A 26,149-nucleotide genomic window follows, 5' to 3' on the forward strand; every position below is an offset into this window, starting at 1 on the left:
AAACGGAGTCAGATGGTTTAGCGGTGAGGGAGTCGAGCTAGTAATCAGAAGGTTGCCGGATCGTTTCCCAGCCGTGCCAAATGATGTTGTGTCCTTGGGCAAGGCACTTTACCCAACTTGCCTCAAAGGGAATGTCCCTGTACTTACTGTAAGTCACTCTGGATAAGAGCGTCTGCTAAATGACTTAACGTACAATGAAGCAATTCTGACTCGATTCTAACATGTGTCTTTAGCACCTCTAAAATACTTTATCTTTAGGCTGGTGTTTTTGATGTCTGTTTGTCTGCCTGCATGCCTGCCTGGCTGGCTGCCTGTCTGTCTGCCTATCTGTCTGGAGGGCATATCTGACTAAGGCTTATGATGGAGGAGTGCACTGACTATACTATTGTGACTCATTCAAGTTCTCAGTCAAACAACCAGAGAGGGACAGCCATCCATTTGATTTGCCACAACTAACACCTAATGTCAGTATTAATCAGGTTAAACCAAGCCATCTGGAATAACAAAGTCTGACATCCGTCTGACTAACAGTCCACAGAGATGGTTGCTACAAACATTCGACACTCAAGGACAGCTCTCATTAATTGAGATCTGTCTGCATCTGTCATTGGCTATGTGTTATTTGGAGAGCACACTTCAAGGTTTCCAAGAAGTGTATGTGCGTATGTGTGTGTGTGTGGTAGAGGACTGTAAATAAGAAAACAAAACAAAAAAACATAGCAACAGCCACATGCAATGTCATTACCCTTGCCTTGCTCTCGTCTGCTCTGCCTTCCTGTCTTTCTCTCACTCACTCTCTCTTTCTTGTTCTTTATCTCTCTCTCTCTCTCTCTCTCTCTCTCTCACTTCTTGTTCTTTATCTCTTTCCCTCTCCTTCTTTAGCCCAGTCATGTGTAGCATCTGTTTAAACAAACACAGTAATGAGCAAGTCGCCTCTCTGCCCTCTGCGCTTTCAGCTCTGAGTCCTTGTTGAACAATAAAACAAGTCCAACACACACACACCATTAAGCTCTCTACAGTAAGCTTTTGAAAGCACTACGAAAGCACTACAGTTGGTTCAGAGGTTAAATACGTGTATGGCAAAACATGTCAAACGAGTCTCTTCATCTCATGCTTGCAAACAAACAAGGGCACACACACATATTCCAGATTTGATTAAAAAAATGAAGCTCGGTAATGGTCCCCGCGTTGCATCTGTCAGAGCAGCTGCATAGTCACGCTGTAGATGACAAGGGATGGTCACTTCCAAGTAGAAAGGAAAAAGCTACAGTCTTTCACAAAGGTCACCAGCGCAATATGGCACACAGCCTGGCCTGTAGTTATCAACCAGGGTTAGCCTGAATTGATCTCATAGTTTGGCCCTATATATGCATTGTGTTTTGGCAATGTGTACAACAACAGATAGAGAACCTGGAAGGAGAGTATGCATGACACAGTGTGGTGTGGGAGGGTGTGTGTGACTGTGTGCAAGCTGTGGTCTGCTGTAGGCCCTCATACAATCTAGGGTGAACAGGATCATGGCACACAGACCCAGCGGGCCTGTTGGAGATGATATAAAGGTCACAGTGTGTCAGTCATCGCTGACCTCTGCTGCACACACACACATAGACACACATTCACACATACACCCAAATAGACAGTAACACATATACATGTCTACACACTGGTCAGCTGTAAATGTATTTGTCAGCAACTTCCAAGAAACAGATCATTACAAATAGGGAATGATTGCAGACCTTCCCCTTCAGTTAGTGTCAGTGTTCGGATGAAACTTCCAGAAGGAAACCATCACAACGAAGCACACTTAGAAACCATGGTGACAGAAACATAGAGGTGATGAAGGGATGAGAGGACAAACAGAATGAGAGAAGAAAAATGGGTAACCTTTGGATAATGGATCTCTAATTCAGTCATCCGACTTGCACAAGTATCTGCAGTGTATCCGCCCCCCCCCCCCCCCCTCTTTACACCCCCTAAAATATTGACCTTCAAAAAATAGAGGGTAGAACTGCAAGGCTAAACTCACTGAAATGGACCTTGACGAGAAATACATAGTTCATCAGCTGCTAGATACAGTATATAATGATCAATTATCTGCACTTTCTGGAAAACCTCAAGTGATATTTGAATTAATTACCTCTATGACACAGGTGAGGCCATTATGTTCAATAAGGTTTATCCCTACTGTGTTTCCAATACATCCAACAGGTGCTTAGTGTCAATGTAAATCAGAAGACAATGTCATGGAATACATATTGAGACTACCTCTAGGCCACCTGCATTAGGACATGTTGTCTGCATAATATAAACATGAAGGACAGATTTGGTGAATGAGAAGTATAGAATATAAATAAATGTTGGATTACTTTGTCATTCTTTGCTCGGCTTGATTTTGATTCCACACAAGGAATTCTGGGTCGTACCTACCGAGAGACAGGCAGAAAGAAACAAAAAAAAGGTATCGGTGTCTCGCACAAAAGGAGCTTGACAAGAAGGATTAGGAAGAATACTCACTGGACTGTTGTCTTTCTTAACACTTGTTATTGCATACTCACACTGGGTTCAGAACATGCACTAGGTGACTGGTTTGAGGTGGAGGTGTATGTTAAAAAGGGGTCTTACTAAAACACTGTCATGGTTGGATTCAGATAACGTTGGGTACGAATGAGACCTAAAAGGTTGGTGAGTAGTGTTAAGTTATTCTGAAGAGTAATCTTTTCAAATACGTATTTAAGTTCAGTAACTTTTAGGTGTATTGAATATAGGGCTATTTCAAGGTGTCATATAGTTATATGGTTTATCTTCAATACTTCCAACATATTGATCTGAATCTAGATAAACCCAACATAGCACATTGCAACATAGCAAACTTGCATACGCCACACCTTACACCAAGGCAAGAGCGATGGCGCAAAAAAAAACCTATTGGTGTTAATTCTAGCATCACAGGATCCAGTGACCAGTATCAGTGTGACATAATGACACCAGGTTTGGTTGTTTTGGCGAGACCCACCCTTTAACTGAACATGAATATGATCAATAGAAACTGAGAGCTGAGATCATTGACTGTGTATGGGTTGGTTGCAGCCAGCAAATGCAATGCATTACAAGTCAATCCAATGATAAGAGTGCAAACGGCAAATGATGCTTGTAAAAGTCAACACCAGGCCTACAGCAGATACAGTGCAATGTGGGGAAAAGAAAGAAAGGGAGAAACAAACAGAAAGACAAACAATGGTGAATGAACGTAAAGGGCAAAATTGACATTTCGAGAGAATGCATAACAATTCCTAGATTCCCCCCTTAGACATAAAAATAGTAGTGATATAAAATTCAATTCATTTCAATGTCCTATCTTTAATGTCTGAAAGCACTTGCCCCTCACACAATCCACAGTGTCAATGAGAAGCCTGGGCTATAATTGTTTGCTGTAGTCTGTCCGTGAGATGGACAGATGCACACGCACACACAAGCGCACACACAAGCACACACACACACACACTCACACACATAAACACACACACACATAAACACACACACACACGGACACACACATGCAGCATGTACATGTTTAGAGAGCCCAAGGTGAGGAGAGGTGAGGTTTTGTCCAAGCTTCTTGTGTCCTTCAAATACACTGTGTCATTCTCTAAGTAGCAGTCAGTGCCAAAGTTCTCGGGCCTCTCAGTCAAGCTTGGTAGACAGACACTCAATACCCTGTCCCAACTGACCCTTTACCCCATACCCCCTGCTCACTGGTTGACATCACTGGGCATATGACAGCTATAAGCAGTGAGGCACAACCTCCACAATTGGTCCAACATGGCCCGTGATTGGTTGGTTGGAAGGCTGTCCAAATGCTGTCAAATTTGGTCTGAAGTGCATACGGTAGAATGGGGGTGTGGCCGGTAGGGCAATGGGGCTGAGGGGCTGAGGGGTTTGAGACAGGGCGTCTGTGTCCTGGCTGAGAGGTAGAGGAGTGAGTGCATACCTGGGTCAAATACATTTGGCTCACTTGATTGATGTCAAAGCTGAGATGCCTTGCAGCACGAGACTGTTTCATTAGTGTCAGTGTGCTGGGTGCCATAAATCAAGTGCACGCCTAGTATGTGAACGTATGGTATTGGACCCAGGTTTGGAGGGCAGGGGTTAGCGGGGGGGAGGGGTTAGCGAGGGGGAGGGGTTAGCGTGGGGACTGACCTGGGGTCCTTCTGGATGCTGTCCACAGACGGGGAGCGAGCGAGTGCAGCCTCCGGGGGAAGGGCGGGGCCTGACTTGCTGTAGGGGGACTCGGTGGAGGGACAGAACTGGAGCGTGCGGTAGGGGTTGCCATAGTCACCGGCGCCGGTGGCAAAGCTGGCCCTCTGATAGGTCCCTGTGGCGTTCTGACTTCCTGTGCGCTGCAAGGGTATGGAGTCAACACCAGGGGAGGACGGGGCTATGGCAGGAACAGGGAAGTAGGGAAAGAGCAGAAAGTTCAGGATATCTTCACAAAACTGGTTCACCGGGTCTAAGCAGGGGGGAGGAATGAGCGAGTACGCACACGCACACACAAATGCGCACATGCGACGCAGTCCCACGGAAACACAGACGTACACGCATGTCGAGCGAGAGAGAACAGCCACACCCACACCATGACCATGACCACCAACACAAGCAACAGCAGAGAGTAAAAGAGGTGAGGAAAGAAAGGGGATGAAAGCAAAGTAAAAGTAAGAACAAGCAATCAAACAGAGGAGATAATGATACTATACGTCATTCCTGAGGGTATTATTAAGTGGAAGTGCGTACAATTATAATGTGTTTGTAGTTTAACCAGACACTGTGACGACAATAGAAAACACATCTCCGTTAAGAAAACTGGAAACCGGAACAGTTTGGATCATTTGACCACGATGGTTGGCCTCCATTTCACATCATTGTAATTAATTTCCATTTGATATCAAATTATATAATGAACCGTGACTAGGAAGCAAATTGCCGTTGGGATCTTAAAGGGATTTACCTACTGTACCTGATCTGAGGAGAAGGAGATAAGCTAAACGATGTGAGAAGGTGATAAACAAGCTCATGCTCTTCCTAGCAGTTTTTCCTAGTGGTGATATTTACAGAAAAACATCCTGCTCAATGAACGCCCACTTTCAAAGGTCCATCTGGACGAGATAGACGAGGGCACTGACAGTTGGAACACCATTAACTTCCACACAATGGCCTCATTCAGTTGCACAATATTTGTTTATTTCCAGTTTATTTGTGGCAAATACCTTTTGTGTTCAAATTGGTTGCCTCTTTTGAAGAGTGACGACAGGATTATTGGGGGCCACAGTTAAATGATAAACTATGAAATGCTTTTAAAGGTTTCGGGTGTTTCACTCAGACTCATCTCTTGCCTATCATTCAGTCAGTGCATTGTGCAGAGGGGGACTTAGCCCTTAGAATATTGAATAGGATTGCCCAGTGCAGAGGGCAGGGATAGACCTACCCTGTCCCTGGTTGAGGCCTCTGAGAGAGGGTTTCTGGTAAACCCTGTCCTCATAGATGGGGTCGATGTGGTGCTCCGGTGACTGCAGGGGGCGTAGTTCTGAGCCCAGGTGACTGTGCTGGCTGCTGTAGGACCCCCTGGAACCTGGGAGACACAACACATCAACACATGGAACAGTCCAATAAATCTACAAATTCACTTTGGTCGATTTAAGGCCACACGCGAAGGCATCGAGCTATCCAGATGCCAGATGATTTTAATTTAGACCCCTACGTCAGTCTCTGAATGGTTTCACCGAGTAGCTTATGTCTCTACGTGCAGCCCCACCTGCCAGGCTGCCGGGCCTCTGCAACGTGGCATTGGCGTACAGCTCGTGGGAGATCTTGTACCCGTCGGCTGCAGCCGAGTGCAGCATGCGCTTGGTGGGCGACAGGGTGGCGTAGTTCCCCACGGTGGAGCTGAGGTGGTGGAGGGGGGATGAGCCCCCCGCCATGGCCCCCATGTGGACCGGGGAGGAGGAGGGCCCCAGACCGGACAGGTTGTTGATGGGGGAGCTGGTGCTGTCAGGACTTGGCCAGGCGACTGGGGGACTGCTTGGGGGAGGACACCCGCTGGAGGGTTGCGTAGCTGGGCATGTCTGAAGAGGAGCCCAGCCTCTGAAGCTTGGTCGGGGAGCCCACAGCCTGCATGGAGAGAGGAGAGCTCACACGCTGGGCGGGCAGGGTGGCGCAGGAGTAGTACATGCCGGGGCCTCCAGGGGGCGGGCCGTCGGGCAGGTGGAAGGCGCTGGCATGGCTGGGGGCGAAGGGGTCTTGAGACTGGGACTGAGAGGGGGAGTCGCCTGCTGCCAGCTGGGCCGCCGCCCGGTTAGATGTCACCTAGGTTACGGAACAAGGAGAGCGGAAAGTCAAATTCATACAAGTCACTGACGTAAGAGCTGCGGTCATTGTTGTGTTAGTTAGGGTGTGTGTGTGTGTGTGTGTGTGTGTGTGTGTGTGTGTGAACACACCTGGTTGTAGCTGTGAACGGCCCCGCCCACCTGACCACTGCGGGGTGTGACCTGCTCCCCAAGAGCTAGGCCCTGGTTGCTGTGGTAACCTGCAGAATAACCAAGTCCCCCATCCTGATTGTTGAGCTGCAGTGCACTCTGGGATAGCAATCCTTGTCCTTTGTGGAATAAAAGAAGAGACAATGGAATTTAATAAATACATGATATAATGGTACACAACAACTTTGAAATGAATCGTGACTAGCTGGACACCCTCTTAAACTGCCTTATTCACCATCTTTTGTCCCTTGTGCTTGTTGGTCACTTTAACTAAATCCTGCCCCTCCCCCTTGCGCTCTCAATCTTTTCCGTCATGTGTTTTCTCTCTCTCTCTCTCTCTCTCTCTCTCTCTCTCTCTCTCTCTCTCTCTATGTGTCTCTCTCACTCTCTCTGTCTTTCTCTCTCTCCGTCCTTACACTCAAGCACTGTACTCTGTCTCTTGTACCTCTCACTCTCCCTCACCCACTATTTACTCAATCTCCTCTCTCTCTCTCTTTCTCTCTCTCTCTCTCTCTCTCTCTCTCTCTCTCTCTCTCTCTCTCTCTCTCTCTCTCTCTCTCTCTCTCTCTCTCTCTCTCTCTCTCTCTCTCTCTCTCTCTCTCTCTCTCTCTTTCTCTCTCTCTCCATCTCTCCCATCTTTGATGGAGTGGGCATGCATAATTCATAGGGGGGGAACGAGGAGTCACTGAGCTCTGCTGGTGCAGAATGAGGCCAACTTGAATGGAAACTAGAAACCACACCCCTCTGGCCTTCCGTCTTACACTGGTCATTCCCGACAACCAGACAACCCTGGAAGCCTTTTCTCTATAAAACCTAGATCCTCAATACCTTACAGCCTAAATACTTGTGATGTCTCACCCTTGGGAATCCATTCATTGAGTGTTATTACATAGCACTGATCCATTTAAATAATATTCAATACCTGTCTAAGCTGTTTCCAGCTGACCTGTTTTATGCGTGTATTTAACGATGTTAGCCTGACCACGGAGGACTCCTAATTTTGCTATAGGCTGCCTTGAATCATACTGCTAGCATGGACCTGGTTGGAAGTTGAACTATTGTAATCTAATACTGGAGAGTATGGTTAGAAATGTGCCTAATGTGGGATACACATTCATACACACACACACACACACACGCACACGCGCACACACACACAATCTGCTCTTTAACATAACCGTGTGACTGATTGGTAAATGTGTATTATTTAACATCCGACCGTCATGTGATCCAGCACCATGAGGGAGCCTCCCAGGGATGCTGCTCTGATCACCTCCGGCACACACGTCAGGGCATTTACAGGGCTGAGTAAGTCATACATACATAATCCCTCCGACGGGAGAGAAAATGACACCATGGTTATGGCCTCTTAGTGGATATTTGTGGTATGTGTGTCGTTAAATTGTCCATCAGTGTGTGTATGTGTGTGTGTGTGGTGGTAGTAGTAGATCATTCCTACCATTAGTTGAGAAGTGTTGGTGCACAGGCATGTGTGTGTGTGTGTGTGTGTGTGTGTGTGTGGTCCATCAGATGGACACTGCTAGCCTGGTGGTCTCTCAAGGTGCCTCGTGCATTCAGTTATGCTTTTATTTATCTAATGCGTGCCCTGCATTTCTATCAATATATTTGAATATTTCATCAAGAGGGTATTTATAGTACACCGCTGGAGTGGGGAGCAAGAGGCATGGGCACGTGTTGGCTTTCACACACACACACACACACACACATACACACACTCACACACACCAACAAACCATGCTGTTTGCACAGTCTCCAGATCCCTGCACAAAACCTCTGAAAGTCTTTTCAGCAGACTGAATGTGAACGTGATTGCTTTTGTAGCTGCTGATTTGAAATCTTACATTCCTCTTACGTTTATGTTCAAAGAGGGCCCGCTGACATCTCAGTGAGATATCATTTACATTTCAAACCCCTGACATATGCTGCATGTTTCCTGACAGGTACAACTCTCCTGGTGGCTTTTAGGAGGAAATGAATATCATCACCAGGATCAAATAAAGAAGGGGCATGAGGGACATGAATCAAGAAGACAACGGCTTGTGCATGTGGAGGAGGCAGACGGAGGAGACTGCTCGACATCTGGAAAGTCTTCAAGAGCTGATTGAAACATTCAGGCGTTGACATTCTTCTGACACTTCAGAGGCAGACCTATCACACGATGTGTCTGTATCCAGGTGATATTGTACAGATAAAACTTGACATTTGTCCTGACATTTAAAGTCTTGATAGACATAATGCGGCCTCGAAATGTTGTAGTAAAAAAAAAAAAAAAGAAGTTGCATTAAAAGTTGGTAGTTTTCCTTTCTTTTCGTTTCAAATATTGGGCTATTTGGCTGGATCTGCAATAGATAAGATGAAAATCACCTTGTCTCTTTGGTGTGTATGGACAAAAAACGTTATTCTTCAGGTTAAGGGTACGCCCCTGGCTCAAACCTGGCTTTATAAAAACACAAGGACGAAGGGCGTTCTTACTGTCGCCTGTAGAGAACTCCTGGGAGTCGAGGATGCCAGATTCCTGGAGGGAGCGGATACAGGAGTCCACCAGCTCCAACCCTGTTGTTAGCTCCTCTTCTATGTCCTTCTGACCGTCTGCACAAGACGCATTGAGAGGGGGAACTAGATTAGTCTAGGTTGTTACCACACAATCTTTAACCAGAATACATACACACACAAACCTTTAACAGTGATCTATGCTTAAAAGAAAATTACAAGGAAAAATTTAACTGCTACCACACCAACACTATGCTAATACAATCAGCCAAGTTGGTGATGACTATACTAAGCTAAGCTATGGTAATATGGTAAGATACATTACAATAAGCTAAACACAAAGCTGTTGTCTGTCACACACACTTACACACTCAGATCATGAAAACCTACCAGACACTGACAGTCAAAAGACCATGTGGAAAGTGATACCCATGTTACCTATAGCTAAGCCACATTTAGACGTAGCTATATATAAAAAAAAACATAATTAGCTAGCTGAAATAGGTCTCTCTGGCACTGTTTTCAATTTGTTTGGTCAGTGTGCCAGTTGACAAACCACCTGATCAACCCCAGCACTGGCTGACCAGCCAAAGACTGCCAAGGAGGGGGATAAGGCCTTACACAAGAGATTTAAGATCAGCATTAATCTCTCATCGATACCAGCAGGGAGGACTAAAGCTTTGCACTGGGAACAGAAAGCTCTTCATTAGAGGCTTCATTATGTGATTAACTACATGTACCACGTTAACTCACAGAGTGATTCTGTTAGAAAGATATTTCAGAACTAATTAATTGTTCTCCAGCTATAAGGGGACCTCAATCCGGAGCATTTCAATCAAAATATCTGATTTTCAACTGCAGTTTTTATGCTGTGTCTGGAGATTTAGGCAACTCTCTGAGTTGTGCCTGTGCAACACTTGAAAAAGACGAGTATGTGTTTGCTTCTCACTCCGTCCTGACCCTTTCAATCACTCCCCTCCATCCATCCTCCCCTCTGACAGACAGACAGAGAGACCCAGTCACTAGGACCCGACACAACAAGGACTGTTACACAGCCTGCTAGCCATCTAGCGTTGTTCCTCTACTTTCATGGCAAGCCGAAGCTGCAAACAAAATAGTGTAGATCTTTTTTTCAATTACAAAGTAGTTCATGGAAAACGTACCTTGATTATTCCAGCGAAACTTCTCATCTGCTGAACTACGAGAGAGAGGACAAAGAGCATGGTTAAAATGACAACGAATATAATAACCTGGTTTTGTGTGTATGTGTGTGTTTCTTCTTTGCAAGGGCTGTAGTTTTGTTTGTTTATTTTGTGTACTCCACCCTGTGCACAGCAAACTAACTCTGTATGTCAAATAACCGGCCTCAGATCGATGGCATATTATCACAGATCTGAGGCACACAAACAAAAATCATAATAACTATGGATCCGCTAGAGACGGAAGCTGAAGTGGAGTATTGAGTCCTTTAATCAATATCAGCGTCACACTGGTGGAACACAACCATCGCTGGATCCAAGTCAAACCTTCACATACATACAATACATAGAGGTGTTCTATAAACCAACTCTGTTTTGCATCATCATATTCAATTTAAACTCAGGGCTACTATAAGGGGCAGATATGTGGGCTAGTGCGTATGGATTGGACATGGATAAATGGTGTGGACATATATGGGGATTACGTTGGTATAAGTTAGAACCTGCTTCTTGGCATTCAGCTGAATGGACAGATAGTCAAGCAACCAGGCCAACAGCAGCTGCTAAATCATGCCATTGATTTCATCCATTGACAGAGCTGATGTGATCCTTCATATTGTGAGAGTTTGCATTGGGGTGACCAATCGCAGAATAGAGACAAAACCGCAAACGTTAATAGGACCCAGAGCCGGCCTACCGGCCCCTCATTCATCAGTCATTCTTTAACTGAACAATACACGACACACACGGGTGAGCACAAGCACAGACACACACTCACACACAGCTTCGGGGGAGGAGGAAGGAAACAGGGGTTGGGGTTTTGAGCAGACTCTTCTACAGAGGGCTGAGAGGATGATAATACACATCACCTTCCCCTCACCCCAATTTTAGAGAATGGCTGGGCAACACTTTATGTGGAAAGAGCCCAGTCGCGCGGAACAGCGAAGCATAATGAGATGTTGACACTGAATGTGTCTGGTTCCTTGCACGTCCTCGTCTCGAAGATGAATACAAATGCAAGACGTGGTGTCACCATGGTCACAGTTAAGTCTTGATAGTTATGCAGGGATACAAAGTCTACCCATAACCTGGAGCAGGTGAAACACCATAACAATGCCCAAGGCTACCTGCCTCTCAGCTCTGTTCATTAACACGGCTTTGAGCATGTTTACACATAGGGAGTACTTTTGTCCTTCTAGGGGCATCTATTGTCCTGCATTGGTACACAGGAAAAGCCAGTTGCAACTCTGCCTTTTAGACATTGTTAAAATATTCCATGTAACCATTACATCTTTTCAGACAGGGTATTTGATGGGACACACATAGTCTCTTATGGTCAGGTGTATAATCACTGCAGTATCTGTAAATAGCTCCATGAACTTTGGCTGAGAAACAAAGTTTCTCCTATTGATTCAGCAGACAGATCAATTGGCTGGGAATGGATAATTAAAGAGCAAAGAGAAGAGTAATGGATGGTGTGATTAGCTGTTGTACCAGCTGCAGGTCCCTATCTACTACCACACTTAATCACCGTTAATGAAACAGTGCTTAAGGGGCACACACATACACAGGTGAACAAGCATGCAGACACACACACTGTACCCATTTTACACAGCCCTGATACCCATCAACAAAATCCCTTCACTCACTTCTGCAATTATGCTGAAGGTAATGTATTCTGTTACTCACTAGCACAAACTACAAGGGTAACTGTTGTCTTTTAGCTGAGTGCAGGAGGGGTGTACTCCAACAGGAATCGTAGGATTGAGCAAGGAAAGAAGAAGTCAAAACCCTTTCCATTTGTGTTATAGTGTTAGACAGCACCACACACTCTTTGCTCACTAAAGGATGATTTTCTTAACTTAGTTTCACAGAGCCTGATCCTTTTGCGCACACCTCCACACACACCTCCACACACACACCTCCACACACACCTCCACACACACACCTCCACACTTCCTTTCTCTGGACCCAAACACAGACATCTGTTTACCTGACTTACTGACCTGACCTTCACCTGAAAGTGCATCCTGTCACTTTTCATTTATCATCCTCTACGCAGAGCCGACTAGGGGCACCACATACAAGTTTAGACAAGAAGCACAACAAAGACTACATGGCTACAATGCCCAGACCGCCTCAGGTGTAAAAAAGAAATAAAAACAGTGTTGACTTCACACAAATACCTGTTTAAATGAAGCGTGTGTACGTGTGTGTGTGTTTTCGTGTTTAGAATGTAGTCTATTGTGTGGCATTTAGAAACCAGAGTAGTCTACTCTCAGAGCTCCCAGGCAATCCTAGTAAGACATTTGTCACATGGATGCTGTAGTGGTCTCTCCGGCCCAAAAGTTGTTTAATGCTGTAATGAGACCCACACTCTACTGGTGAAAATATATACTTTATGAGACCTGACTATGAATACACCTGATGGTCTGTGTAGTTGTGAGGGTGTGTACTGGGATTTTATATTAAAAGAAAAGTGGCAAACACATGGTTTTGAGCCTGAGTTGAAAGCCCTGGCCTGTCTGCTTTGGTCTGGAGAGCAGAGTAGCCCATTTCAGAGTCCCAGTGAGAGAGGGTCATTGAAGATCCTCAGGAGCTTGATGGTTTTGGAGGGGGTTACTTTTGAGGTTGTCATTACCACTGAGAACAGTCCCTTGTCAGATAGCTGTTTTCACATATCAATGCAAGCCCTATGCACTAGTGTGCAGGGTCAACTGGAGTTTGGCTAATCATGACTCAGGTGTTTTAGTCTAACCATCCAACAATGCCATGTTACATCTGCAGTTTGTCACTTCTAACCACTATGTAGGATCCTCTCTGAGGGTGTGTGTGTGTGTGTGTGTGTGTGTGTGTGTCACAGATAGAAACAGAGAAAGAGAGACAGAGGCAGGAAGAGAAAGAGACATAAGAGAGGGAAATAAAACCAAACAGGAGCTTTACCATAACCATAGCCAGAGAAATCCAGTTATTTCATCCAACCAAACACATGAATCCAGTTTATATAATCAATTTATTTTCCACCGTAGAATAATATCTGTTATCCGGACTTGGCAAAATGGCCAGGCCCATTGAGTGAAGAGCAGGGTTAGGTTGAACAACAAAAAAAGCCACTGTGACAATTAGGGCTAGGTGGGAAGTAGCACCTAGCTAACTGAAAATACATTTCGCTTGTTTAGATCCCCCTGGAGAAACAGATCAAAAGGTTGAAGTGGAAAGTTTGAAATGTGCTGAGTCAAGGGAGAGATTCACAGGAGGAGTTCCCAGCTCCTGAGAAAAGAGTCAGGCAGACCCAGAGACAGAAACGGGCGAACAAGCACTAAAGAGGCAGGGAGGCACATCCCTATACAGCTATATAGAACTCTAATTACCGTCTAACTGTGTGGCAGTGGGGTCCTAGAACTATGCCTGCTCTTGTGCCCCATCTTGTACATCACAAACCAACTGTTCTGTGCTCTAGGCTCAGGCTGCAGAGACAGCATATGCTGAAGGGCTCCAGAGAATGTGCTGAGGTATAGTATTTCCATCTGGTTATCTACAAAATGCAGGATGGCGTCGCATTCTATACAGTGTTGGGTTAAATGAGTTTAAGAAACATGAATTATTTATTGAAATGTAATTCATTTTGACTGGACTTCCATTGTTTCCTCCTGCTGCCTTTTTGCCACTGTTCTTCTCTCCTCACTTTAGACAGCCCCCCCCCCCCAGACCCTGGGATACACTAAGGGCGTCATGTACGTACAATTGCAAACGTAGCCTTATTAGCGCCATGGCCAATACGCAGAAAGCGCACGCTGTGATACTTCACCTTACATCGTTGTCTGTTTTAAATGATGCTTCGTCTTGCTCGGTTACGGCTGTCATTCCACAAGGAGCTCCTGGTGAAAAGCCTCGAGGCATATGCGTATCCTGGTTTACTCCTGCTTTTAACAGGCGGATCATTTTTACAGCAGAATAGAGGTGCGCTTTCACAGGCGTTTTTTGTACATACCGCGGAATTCATAATTAGGCTCACTTTACGCATCCCCTCCCATCTATTTATGGGAAACTCCCACTTTCCCCTTGACCATCCCGTGAATGCATATGCATGACACGGAAAAGCGCAATTAGCCATTTTCAGTTCCCGCGACAGGCAGCCTGCACTTTTACCTCAATGCGGCATATTTACATAGACATACGACATACGAATTGCGAAACAAATGCGCCTGAAGTTGGCGCAAAAGCGTTAGTACATGAGGCCCTAACTGTTCTCATCTTCTCTTAGACTGGACTATGGTCAGGCGAATTAGCCTGAGGGGTAGAAACTATTAGCAGAATCGAACATGTTGTACTTTTATAAGGTTAGTTCCTGTCCATAGGAAGTGATGCGATGATGACCTTTCTTGCCGAGGATGATTACGACATCGGTTCCAACCAAGTGATCTACCCACCTTTAATTGGACTAATTGGATCCCTGCTGAACTAAATTATACACTTCCCTGTTGGTGATGAGCCAGGAGATGGACCGTCAGAGATTCTTTCTCACTCCTTAACCAGCCATCTCAGAGCAAACCCAAGACTATTGGTAGTATTCAGTTGTATTTTCATCTCTACACACTAAACATCTATGTATTTCTCTCATTTGATGCCCTCTTGCTAACAGACAAAACAACTGCCAGCTTTGTTGATCTTGTTATGTCTCCTTTCCACTTTGGGGCAGCCCAAGCAACTGCAAGCCAGGCGAAGGAACCCTCCAGTCACCATGGCCAGCAGGTGGATGCCAAGGCTGGGGAGCAAATCTGATCTGGGCCTGGCTTCTTCCTCTATCTCACATCTCTGCCATCTCCCCTTATCAGCACTGCAGAGATCCAGCCAAGGCTATATTGCTCTATGGCAGCTGTCCAGTCTATTCGGCAGGCCAACAGTAAAATAAGCCAACATAGCCATGCGTCTTCCAGCTGTAAGCTGTAACAGACACTGTTGCATGCTTCTGATTTGGTATTTATCAGCTTATGGTATGGCTCTAGAACATTCCCCATCAGCTAAGCGTCAACTCGCTCTTTGGCAAGAAACCATGCCAGTTTATGGCATGTAACCATGGCAACGCCATCTGAAGTGAGGAGCAGTTTGGCAAAGGAGTGAGAAGAGGAAAGGAGAAGGAAGATTCTGAACCTATTTTTATCTGTCTTTCATCTTGTCTTTCTTTCATCTTGGCATATTTTATGGCAGATACCACCAACTGCCTGAATGGCTGCAGTGGTATTAGCTGAAGTCTAATGCTCTTGAATTTAGGACCTGGCATATTTACATCAGCAGCATGACTGGGCTTACAGTCTACCCAGCCAAGATAAGCTAAAGACATAACACTGAGCCTGTAAACCATTCATCCAGCCAGTCAACCAGCCTGACCGACAACCATCTAATCAGCGAATCAACCAAATAGTAAGTTAGACTCCCATTCAGCCATCCAGTAAGTCATTCAGTCTCTCGTTCTGGGAGTCTTTGATCTGGGCTCAGGGAAGGGCGGACTTTGCGCCAGATCAATATGCTTTCTCTTCCCCTTACTATATGAGCCAGTTTGTGTGAGTCACTCAGTTGCCCAGACACCCTTAATAAGCCTAATATCCTCTGCTATCAGACAGGCTCTGTCTGAGGCACTCCAGGGTACACACAGGAGGGAGGGGGGAGAGCGGAGGGTGGGGTTGTGGCTTTTAAAGGACTTATTACTGCAGGCATCCATCACCCCTTCCCCTCCCCCCCTCTCTACTTCCCTGTCTCTCACCCCCGCCGCCCCCTCCCCCCCTCACCCCCATCTCTCACTGCCTGCCTGCCTCCCCATGCAAGAGTATTTAGCCCTGTCGCCTAGATGGATCAATAGGGAGGAGTTGTATGGATCCCACTCCAGTCGCTGGGCTTTAGGATGCAGGTGATAGCTCTGTTAGACAGAGACAACAGAGAGACAACAGAGAGAAGGGTGGGTCGACAGGGGCTGAAGGGAGGAAAGAGGAGGAGAGAAAGAGAGAGAGATAGGGTGTTTGTGCATGTGTACAAGACAGACATGTAAGGGTGACACTATATAAGGACCTTATAATGTCCTTATATGAAGTGATATAGATGGAAACTTGATCCTTGATAGGATGCAGTCCTTTGATGTCCACACCGACATATTATCAAACGGTTCAGATCACATTAAAAGCGATCTATTCACCTGAGAGGCAGCCTTTTCATGATTCAGAGCCATTGCCTTTGAGTGCCCTTTAAATAGAAGCTCAGCCATGTTTCATCAAAGCATGAAGATGCCGAGCCTTGTGAGCATTGGCATTTAGAAAACGAATAATACAATTTCCCATGATCGCTATTCAAAGGCTGGAAACGTTATTTTTTTTGCACTTATTGAAATGGAAAACACAACAACAACCTTCTTCTACAGTCTCCTTTATTGCTCGGGGAAAATCAATCTCCTATCAGAAGACTGAACGGATAAAAGCAAGATTAATATGTGGCTAATTCCATTCCCAAACTTTTGTTTTGTGCACGGTGTCTATTCTTTTCTTTTTTTATCCACTGGCTAAAACTGATCAAAAGTTAACAGAATTTGCATTCAAACTTTCCAGATTTCCACATTGGTCATTTCCATTTTGGTCGAAGAAAAAAAAAAAAAAAACACAGCTGATGTGCCACCAGAATATCTCACTCTCCCCCTCCATCTGAGAGTGTTGCCTATACTGCAGTATGCACTGACACCACAGGAGACTGTGAGACTAAGCTGGCAGCAAAGTGCTCTGACAGCTTCTGCTTAATACGCCCTCGCTGTGCCTGACAGACAGCGTTTAGAGCCAGACAAACCCTCACCCTGGGAAGAGGCTGGCCCGGGCCGGACCTGAGCTGAGCCAAGCCATGCTAGCCCGCTAGCAGCAGCTGTTAGCCAGGAGACACCCAGGTGAGGGCTGCCCACAGGAGTCCCTGTTTAGTCATTACTAAAACAGTATGTGGGCCAGCAAAGCAGCCATTATAAGATACCTCAAAATAAATGGTTGAGACACTGAAAAGGACGTCCTATTTTATTTCAGAAAATGGTTGTTTGATTGGACATATGGCCAACAGTATTTCCGTGTGGTAGACAGTAGCCAAGACACAGGAGTAGAGATGTCTGAGAACACTAGCAGTTGTGACTCCGCCCTCTGGGAATAGTCTAGTTTTTCCTACCGAGAATGACTGCTGGAAGAGGTGAGGCAAGATAAGTGTCATAGCTGTTTTAGGCAAACAGAGATGATGACATCTACAATCTTTAAAGTGTAAAGGATAGGAAATATGTAGGACAAATGTTAGCCTAAATATAACCAAGCTAAAAATGACATGCTTCTGTATGGAAAAAGCATAGCTCAAAATAATATTTTTTCAGTGATCTCTCATACTAAGTATATACAATAATACAAAGTATTTCCATTGGAAAAACAATACAATGCTGACTTCACACTATAAAAGCAGGAATTTCAATGTATGTATGTATGTATATATGTTTGTGTCTGTTTGTGCCGCAAACCGGCACTGCACTAGTTTTTTCCAAATCCAGTATAACATCTTAAAGGGCAGGAGACAATGATCAACTCAGGAAGCACACTAGATATTTGGCGTACACCAGCTGAGTCCAGGCCCAGCATAGGTCCAGGATATTGACTTGTAGATACTGCTGTCTCTATCTGCTCCGAGTCTGCTAGGGGGAATACCCAATCATGTGGATGTCACATCCAAGGGCTGGCCTCTCAATCACAGGCCTTATCACCCCCTGGACAACCTCCGCGACCTTTACCCGCCCCCTAAAGACGCGAGATCACCAGAGGGGCGGCGTACGCCCTTCGGTTGACTCCGAATCAGGAGGAGGATCAATGTTCAAGCCTCTCCCGTCGCTCACGACAACCCTCTCTCTGACAGGTAGAGCCAGTTAGGAGGGAGGGGAAAATGATCCCGCTAAACACTATCTGTTTAATGGAGCCAAGAACAAACTGTCTCAATGATACTATAACACACACAAAGAACACACACACACTCACACAAATACACAGACTGAAGATGGGTTGTCAGTCATGGAGGAAGGTTGAGGGGAATTTCTGAAAGGCCCTTGGATAAAGGTCAGTCAATGAACTTCTAATGTTTCAGTCAGCTAGAATGCATATAATCCGGGGAAAAACAATAGAGAATAGAGACGTGAAGAGAAAATAAAATCTACTGTTTCAATGCGATCTGTGGGTATGTGGTAGTGTTTTCTATCTGTATGTGTGAGAGGGACTCAGTGGGAATCTATCACATAAACAGTTTCAAGGTAATAAAAGTGTCAGGAAAAGGCATCATGGGAAAACTGCTTCCTATCCAGGCGGACCAATTCTGTGTGGTCAGCTCAGAGAAAAGCTCCCTGAAACAATCCTGAAACAACACGAGCTAAATGGACAGCCAGTGACCTTAAATGCCAGCGGGCCCTCTAATGCAGGTCTCTGCTGACGGAACACAACTCACTAGATAATGGGGCAAATGGGGCAGACATAGGTTATATCAAGTCCCGGAGATCTGAACACGAGATCTGAGATTAATATCTGTGAACTGTCCCTTTAACTGAGATCCAAAAGCAGCTGACAAACTTGAGGGCGTTCTACATCTTTAATTGATAAAGTACCATATGCCTGACTGTTGTTTTGAGTTAGCATATGCCACCCCAGACATTTGACCTGCCTTGACTTATTAAGACAAACAAAGACGTCACTGAAAGAAGAGACACTCGCAACTCTTTTGGGGTTTGTATTCTCTTCAACACAACCACGCCCTCTTTACTGGTTTGTGTTTTGGCATTGTTCTGGAGATGCCAAGTTGCTTTCATAAAGTGCCAGAGAAATTTGTGCCTCACATTGTTTCAGTTTAGTGTTTCATGTTTGGACATGGCGGGTATTTTCAGCTTATAGAGGCTTATGGACACCCAGCCAGATTGTCAAAGATGAACTCTTTCACAATGTTCAATCCCCACCAAACAATGCGCAATCAAGCTACAGCATTATTTATATAAGATGGCCAGGACAACACATTCTTTTTTTCATGAATCCACGAGCTACAGTAGCCTACTGTACGTCCCCAATGTTGAATCCTGGTAAATAGGTCTCAACAAAGAGATGGTGGTTTGCAGGCTTAGAAGGTCGAGTGGTTAATTAGAAATCAGGATAAAGAATTTAAAGACCATCTAGTTAATTGTTTTGTCTCAAATTAAATTGAGAATTACAATGACAAAGATGCCTAATTGGTTTGAGGATGAAATTCCCCACCGGTTAAAGGACTACACACACACACAGAGACAGTGTTCTGTTGCATTGTGTCCTTGGTGGCATGTCGAGGCTATTATCACTTCAGTGCTCCAGAATAGCAGGATTGCTCGTCTTTGTTGCCTTTCTGGGATCAGATGTGAAAGAACTACAAAAACAATTATTTGCATGTGCAAGATGGTGGTTCTTTATTTGCTATCTTGTCAATCAATAGCTAACAATAAATGACTGAAGTGAGACCATTGTAAACCTGTGCCAAATTCCTTGCCTTCTTAATACCTCCAGCATTTGCATACAGCTCTGAGGAGGATCTATCGTGGAGTGAAAGATCCAGCTGGGAGGAGCAAATTAAGGACAACATGCAGGGGGTGGGTCCCACTGAACCTGTTCAAACTGGACAAGAGGAGGAGAGAGAAGGAGGGAGAGACAGAGACAGAGACAGAGACAGAGAGAGAGAGAGAAAGAGAGAGAGAGACAGAGAGAGAAAGAGAGAGAGAGAGAGAGAGAGAGAGAGAGAGAGAGAGAGAGAGAGAGAGAGAGAGAGAGAGAGAGAGAGAGAGAGAGAAAGAGAGAGAGAGAGAGAGAGAGAGAGATAACAAGAGAAAAGAGAAAAAATAGCTAAACAGAAAAGAGAATGAGGGACAGACAGAGAATGTCAGGCCAGAGGGGGGAAGAGAGAGAGGGTGGCTGTGGCCACTCAGATGGACCCACCTGATGCTGCTCATGCTGCCCGTCTCAGATCCCAGCTTGCATCGCTCCAGTTGGGTGGCGACTATCTGCCTCTCGGCTTCCAGCTCCCGCGTCAGCCGCTCAAACTGCAACTCCTAGAGAGATGGGAGAGCAAGAGAGACAGTGAGGGAGAGAGAGAGAGTCTGTTTGACTGTCAGCAGCACTGTTCTAAACCCCTCTAAACCCCATCACATCAAGCATAATGTGCTGGTGGTGGACTTGGAGTATTTGTGAAATTTCTATCAAAAAATCTATCCAGTACTCATTTCAAATTATTCTTTGTTGAACAAGGGCATGGAGCAGCCAGGTTATACAAGTTATAACCTGAACAAGAAATCAAACATCTTTGACTAGACCCTGTATATGAGGCGATACGAGTATTCACTAGGATGAACTCCTTGACATGAATCATAGTGTTTTCGAGGGGTCCTGAATTATATAAGAGATCAGTGACTTTTCAGTCTGAAAACCACCACACACTGGCAGGCAGGTTGACAGATGTGGGAAGTCGTTTTTATTGGGGGTTTTCATCCAATAAAAGGCAAGTGGGGAATTCATTTGGATTTCCACACTCAGCCATCGAGGACCATGGGTTCACACACAAAACAGTTTTTGAAACTGTTTGTCTCTGTAGTGCCCATCTGAAGAAAGCTTCATGTAGAATAATTTTCAGGCTCGTTAAACCATTACAGACTATAAATAGATCTGTGGCTCCAGACAGAAGCATGGAAAATGTGCATTTCCCAGAATGGTTCAGTCTGATCTGGCAAAATTCAAGGCATGTACTACATTCTTGCTAATGTACGTGTGAGGTGGAGGTCTTGGATTCAGTCTCCTGCTCCACCCACCAGTTTTTAATAGCTTTTGGTCATTAGTTAGAGATCCTGAAGGGGTTGAATTAAAGTGACAAAAACACAGTAGTGTGTGTTTAGCATCCCCTGAGCTAGCTGCTAGTCACCAGCCTATGAGCTGCAGTGCTTAGGTGGTCATCTCTGAGAATCTCCCTTCAGAGAGAAGTCTCTAATTTGGCCCGGGGCAGCTCCATTCAACACTGTTCAATACAGCAGAGTCCAGCTCTTTAGTGACAGCGCTTAAATGGTTCCACCAGACACAAGGTCAAAGAGTGTCCCTGAAGCAAACTCACACTCTTTGCAACACAATGTATCACCTGCTATTCTGGGCCAGAGCCCAACACAGCCCAACAACAAGCTCACTAATTCAACGTTGAAGATGATGAGGCACATAGACAACAACTGCACATATACACACAAATTACAACAGTGAGTCTCTAAACATTTAGTGACTTAGCAGACACTCTTATCCAGAGCAACATACTGACATGTAATAGACACAAAAGTAATATATTGAGTCATTTTTTTAATAATAGACAAAAGTAAAAGACAGAAAGCTATACAAAAGTTTACAATTCGTTAAGTTTACTTGTGGTTGACAATTGTGCATGCATGCAACTTTTTGCATTTGGGCAAACATGCGCATAGCACCATTAATATTTTATTTGCTGAAGAAATCTATTTTCTGAGTGTTTTCAGAATAAATAACAACTCATAATGTACCAGAAAAGTCAGAATTGTTGGTGCAGTGTAGCCCGCTAACTACTTAGCTGGAAACTAGCTCAGCCTCACAACAAAAGCCCTGGCCCCTCACTGTTCCCTCCAATTCCAGCACAGAACCAAACACCTGTTACTGTCTGAGAGAGAGAAAGACACCCAAAATAGTTGAATCTGTAATAAAAACATAGCCATACCTTCACATGGACCATACTTCAGAGAAAAGCAAAAAGTACAGACTGATACTCCACCTCGGTGACGCATCAACAACATGTCCTTAGCCTGAACTGTTCACATGTCCCATAAAGAGAGAGAAACCGTCATAAGGGGGAGAAGAGGGAGCAGCAAGCCTCTCACTAGTGACTGCCTCCCAGTCACACACAACACAGGGGCTCAGCCAGGCACAAAGGTCTCCATGGCAACAGAGAATTTAGAACCCCTTTGGCATTATTTATGCAACATCGCATCACAAAAGGACACTCCCACCAGCCTGCCTGCCAAATCCCGCCGCTCGCCAATCACTCTTTTGACTGCTCCTCTCCTCGAGACCATCTGCGCCCCCCGCTGCAGGAGCTGAGGAGGAGGGGAAGGGGGGGGGGGGCGGAGGAGGGGAGAGGGGCGGAGGAGGAGGGGAGAGGAGGAGGGGAGAGGGGCGGAGGAGGAGGGGAGAGGAGGGGGGGGGCGGAGGAGGAGGGGAGAGGAGGGGGGGGGCGGAGGAGGAGGGGAGAGGGGAGAATAAGGGCACCGAGAGAAGAGGGGTGGAAAGAAGGGGGGTAGAGGACAAGAGCTGGTGACGGGTGGGAGGAGACTGCCTGCTCCACACAGAGGCAGAGTGGGGAGTTCAAACGATGCTGCGGAGGGTTGAGGCAGCAGAAATGTCCCCCTTCCTCCGGCCAGGGCTGTGAGCACTGTTACTCCCCCCCGGGATACACATGCACACAGACACATACAGGCACACACACACACCCACACACACACAAAGCACACACATGAGGGAGTGGACAAGGCATAGACACACACGTGCACAGCAACACACAGGAAACACACACAAAACGGTTCTGCATCAGTGAAACTCTATGGGCTGTCCTGGGCTGAAAAGGGAATACACAATATACCATGTCATAGACAGGGTTTAAATATAGCTCCGTACGCACACACGTGTGAGCCCTCTGAGAGACGAGAGGCCTACAGGCACTTGGGATGACTGAGTCAGTAGTCACCTTCCGTTCCTCTGCCCAAACAGCACATCCCGCGGGGTGTTCCGCATTGTGAATACACCAGGTGCAATATGAAGAGCTGTTTGTCGGGGTTGAACATGGAAATACTGGGAGTAGACCGACTGTAGACATCCCAGGACTTATGAGATTGGCCGGAGCCACTGGCGGGTATGTGTGGGAATGGTCACAACTCAAAAACCCATCGCACCTGTGAGATGATAACTCACTCTGCTATGATAACTCACTCTATGATAACTCACTCTGCTATGATAACTCACTCTGCTATGATAACTCACTCTGCTCTGATATCTCACTCTGCTATGATAACTCACTCTGCTCTGATATCTCACTCTGCTATGATAACTCACTCTGCTCTGATATCTCACTCTGCTATGCTTACTTAGCCATCTGTACTGGAATGAGAGAATGATCGAATGTTGCCCTGGGCAGCAGAAAGACTCTAGTGCAGTGATTAGCTTTACTTAGACTCCCATATACAGACAGTATGCAAAGCAGTCTGCTCTTCACTCATTTCTTTATTCAAATATTCATTGGGTCAGCACACCCATTCCAAGTATCCAAATCATGAACAAATATACAGAATCAAGTTCTAAATGATGAGAAATATATATATCAACCTGACTGTCTTAAAGCCTTAGAGCTGCATGTTCAACCCATGGTATGGGACATGCAATAAAGACTGCTAAAGCGTGTGCTTGGAGAAGAGCTGTGAAAAAAAAAGAAAAAAAAACAACTACCAAAATGAACCTTCTCTTGTGTCCACACGGTCCAATCAAAAGCTTGGCCTGATAATTTGATTACCAGAGAATCAAGCCCAATCCCCGACAGTTAACAGGGCTAAAAGAGAAGGATGAGGCAGACAATAGCTTGTAAGGAGTTTCTATATGGCAGAGCCCCTAAAACACCATTAAACCAATTAACAGAGAATATAAACGACTAGAGGATGAAGGGGGCGGGGGGGGGGGGGGGGCTTGGGGAGCTAGCTGTGGTCCTCAAGTATAAATGGCTAATTGTGCCTTGTGGACTTAAGACTGACATTTCACTTTGTCGAAGGAGACAATTTGATTACAAAATGTCATCATGGGTATGCCTTCAGACTTCTTTTTGGAATTTAATCAAATTCCTAACAACCCAGAGGTAAAACTGCAGCTAGTTGAGACATAGAGAGAGACAGGGAGTGTGAGAGAGAGAGAGAGAGAGAGAGAGAGAGAGGTAGAGAGAGAAAGAGAGAGAGACATAGAGAGAGATACAGAGAGAGAGGAGAAGAGGAAACCCTTTAAACAATTGAGGTGATGGAGAAGGCAGCATCCATTTGTTCGTCACTCAAAATAGCTCCACGGCCGAAAGCTCTTTGTTACATCAACTCACATTGTGAAAAAGAAACATATCTGTTGGGTAGTTTTCAGGTAAAACATACCTTAAATTTAGCATTCTAGCTAGTTCTATTTTCCCGACATCTACAGATAATTTTGTAACTTTGTGGAACATCAAATGATTAGTCGTAGCTAATATAGGCTACGCCCACCAGTGGAGCAGCAAGTTTAGAAGTTCCTAAATATGTCAATTGTATTTCCCATCATTAAAAATGACTCCCTAAACTTAAAGCTGTACTTACAATGGTCACATTTTGTCACTTATATTCTTTCAATTTACAGGAATTATAGATGAATAAATCCAGACAGAACAAGTCTGGAGTAGGATTGCACAGTTTAAGGCTGATTATCAAAGCATGTCTTTGAGACCTCTTCGTTTATATAAATTCTTAACTCAGTAACTGCTCCAGTATCAGAGACACACTGTAGCAGAGCAGCTTCTCTAACTGGACTCCACAGCTGGCTCCACAAGGGCTGGAGTGGAGATTCAAGTGTACACTGAATTTTGATTTGTTGGAATCATTGCAGTACGCCTTAGAGCTACCACAGCTCCAGTCCCTCCTCTGCCAAGCTGGTCTGATTTACTCATTCAAGCCTCCAGCCAGGTGCCCTGCCAAGACATTTTCTACTTCAATTTTAACCGTTTTTACCCTCAAGTCAACTAACACACGCACATAGACAACTAAATGCCAAGTCTTTGCAGTTGGAAATAAAGGGTTGTGAGAGGCAGGAGCCCACATGCTGTGCTTTCCAAATACATCCTCCTCCCATCTTATTTCACTGAATCAATATTGAAAATCACTTTTTGTGTCCAATTTGATAAATCTATTTAAACAAGCATGTATGCAAGATTCTGGCTTAGGAAATGAAATGTAGGAAATCTTTCAACAATTAAAATAAGAGGTGCCACACCATCCGTATGTCTTTAATTTGGCAAGACCGATCAATTCCTGAAAGAATGGAGACTTATTAAATCATTGGTTTGTTGATTTGATTAATAATAAGGTCTGTTCAAGTCATTTAGAGATTTAGAAAAATGACTTGATTTCACCTTCCTAAATGACAATTTAGTCTTTACAACTGAATCTTAATCTATCATAATAATCCATCTGACCTCAAAGAAGCTCACATTTGAATTTCTCAGATAGAAACCATCTTTACCAAAAGTCTTTTTTCAAATTCCTAAAAGAGATTGAAATTACTTTGGTGTTAAACCCATTGTGTTTGAGTGCCCATAATTGATGGCCATAATTACAGATTGGAAACAGATTCCCATTCACAGATTTGTTGATTCCCTAAATCAAAGTCAGTTTGCAATGATAGAATGTATTTTCTCATATTACTGTTAAACTATGATTGTCTGAAGCAAATGCTTCAGAGAAAATGACAGTGGTTTCCATAACGACCTTGTCCCAGCGTATCCCCCCCCCCGCTCGTCCCTGTAATGATGTTGGCTATTTCGACACACTCTCCCAGGTGCTCCTCCTGTGTGTCCTGATTTAACTTGCATGCAGGGGATCATTGGGAGGTAAATTCAAACTGCGAATACTGAATCATTCTCAGTGTGTGAAAATCAAGATACAATCAGGATGTCTTTTGTTTGTGCGTCAATAAAGCGCCTGTCCTAAAGATGAACCTATCAGCACGCCTGGACATGTGCCTGGTATTTCTATAGCATCAAATAGCTCTTCAACCGTTTATGTATCCTAAATTATTTGTTGAA

At 45.0% G+C, this 26,149-nt stretch overlaps 2 protein-coding genes across 2 annotated transcripts in view; both read right to left on the reverse strand.

Annotated features, from left to right (window-relative positions):
* The window catches only part of ctnnd2b (catenin (cadherin-associated protein), delta 2b), a 23,350-nt gene extending 17,369 nt beyond the window's left edge, over positions 1-5,981 (reverse strand). The window contains exons 1-3 of the mRNA XM_084707622.1: positions 5,807-5,981; positions 5,480-5,623; positions 4,198-4,507 (exon numbers count right to left, since the gene is read on the reverse strand). Of these exons, the coding sequence (XP_084563748.1) occupies positions 4,198-4,507; positions 5,480-5,623; positions 5,807-5,981 (629 nt within the window). The remainder of the gene's footprint in view (positions 1-4,197; positions 4,508-5,479; positions 5,624-5,806) is intronic.
* The window catches only part of LOC146271814 (catenin delta-2-like), a 22,024-nt gene continuing 1,831 nt past the window's right edge, over positions 5,957-26,149 (reverse strand). Inside the window, exons 3-7 of the mRNA XM_084707623.1 lie at positions 20,230-20,342; positions 10,202-10,236; positions 9,021-9,137; positions 6,489-6,646; positions 5,957-6,357 (exon numbers count right to left, since the gene is read on the reverse strand). Coding sequence (XP_084563749.1) covers positions 6,043-6,357; positions 6,489-6,646; positions 9,021-9,137; positions 10,202-10,236; positions 20,230-20,342 — 738 coding nt within the window. The 3' untranslated portion in view covers positions 5,957-6,042. The remainder of the gene's footprint in view (positions 6,358-6,488; positions 6,647-9,020; positions 9,138-10,201; positions 10,237-20,229; positions 20,343-26,149) is intronic.

The sequence above is a fragment of the Hypomesus nipponensis genome, chromosome 10 (assembly GCF_054491055.1).
Source record: "Hypomesus nipponensis isolate SF chromosome 10, ASM5449105v1, whole genome shotgun sequence".
Lineage (NCBI taxonomy): Eukaryota > Metazoa > Chordata > Actinopteri > Osmeriformes > Osmeridae > Hypomesus > Hypomesus nipponensis.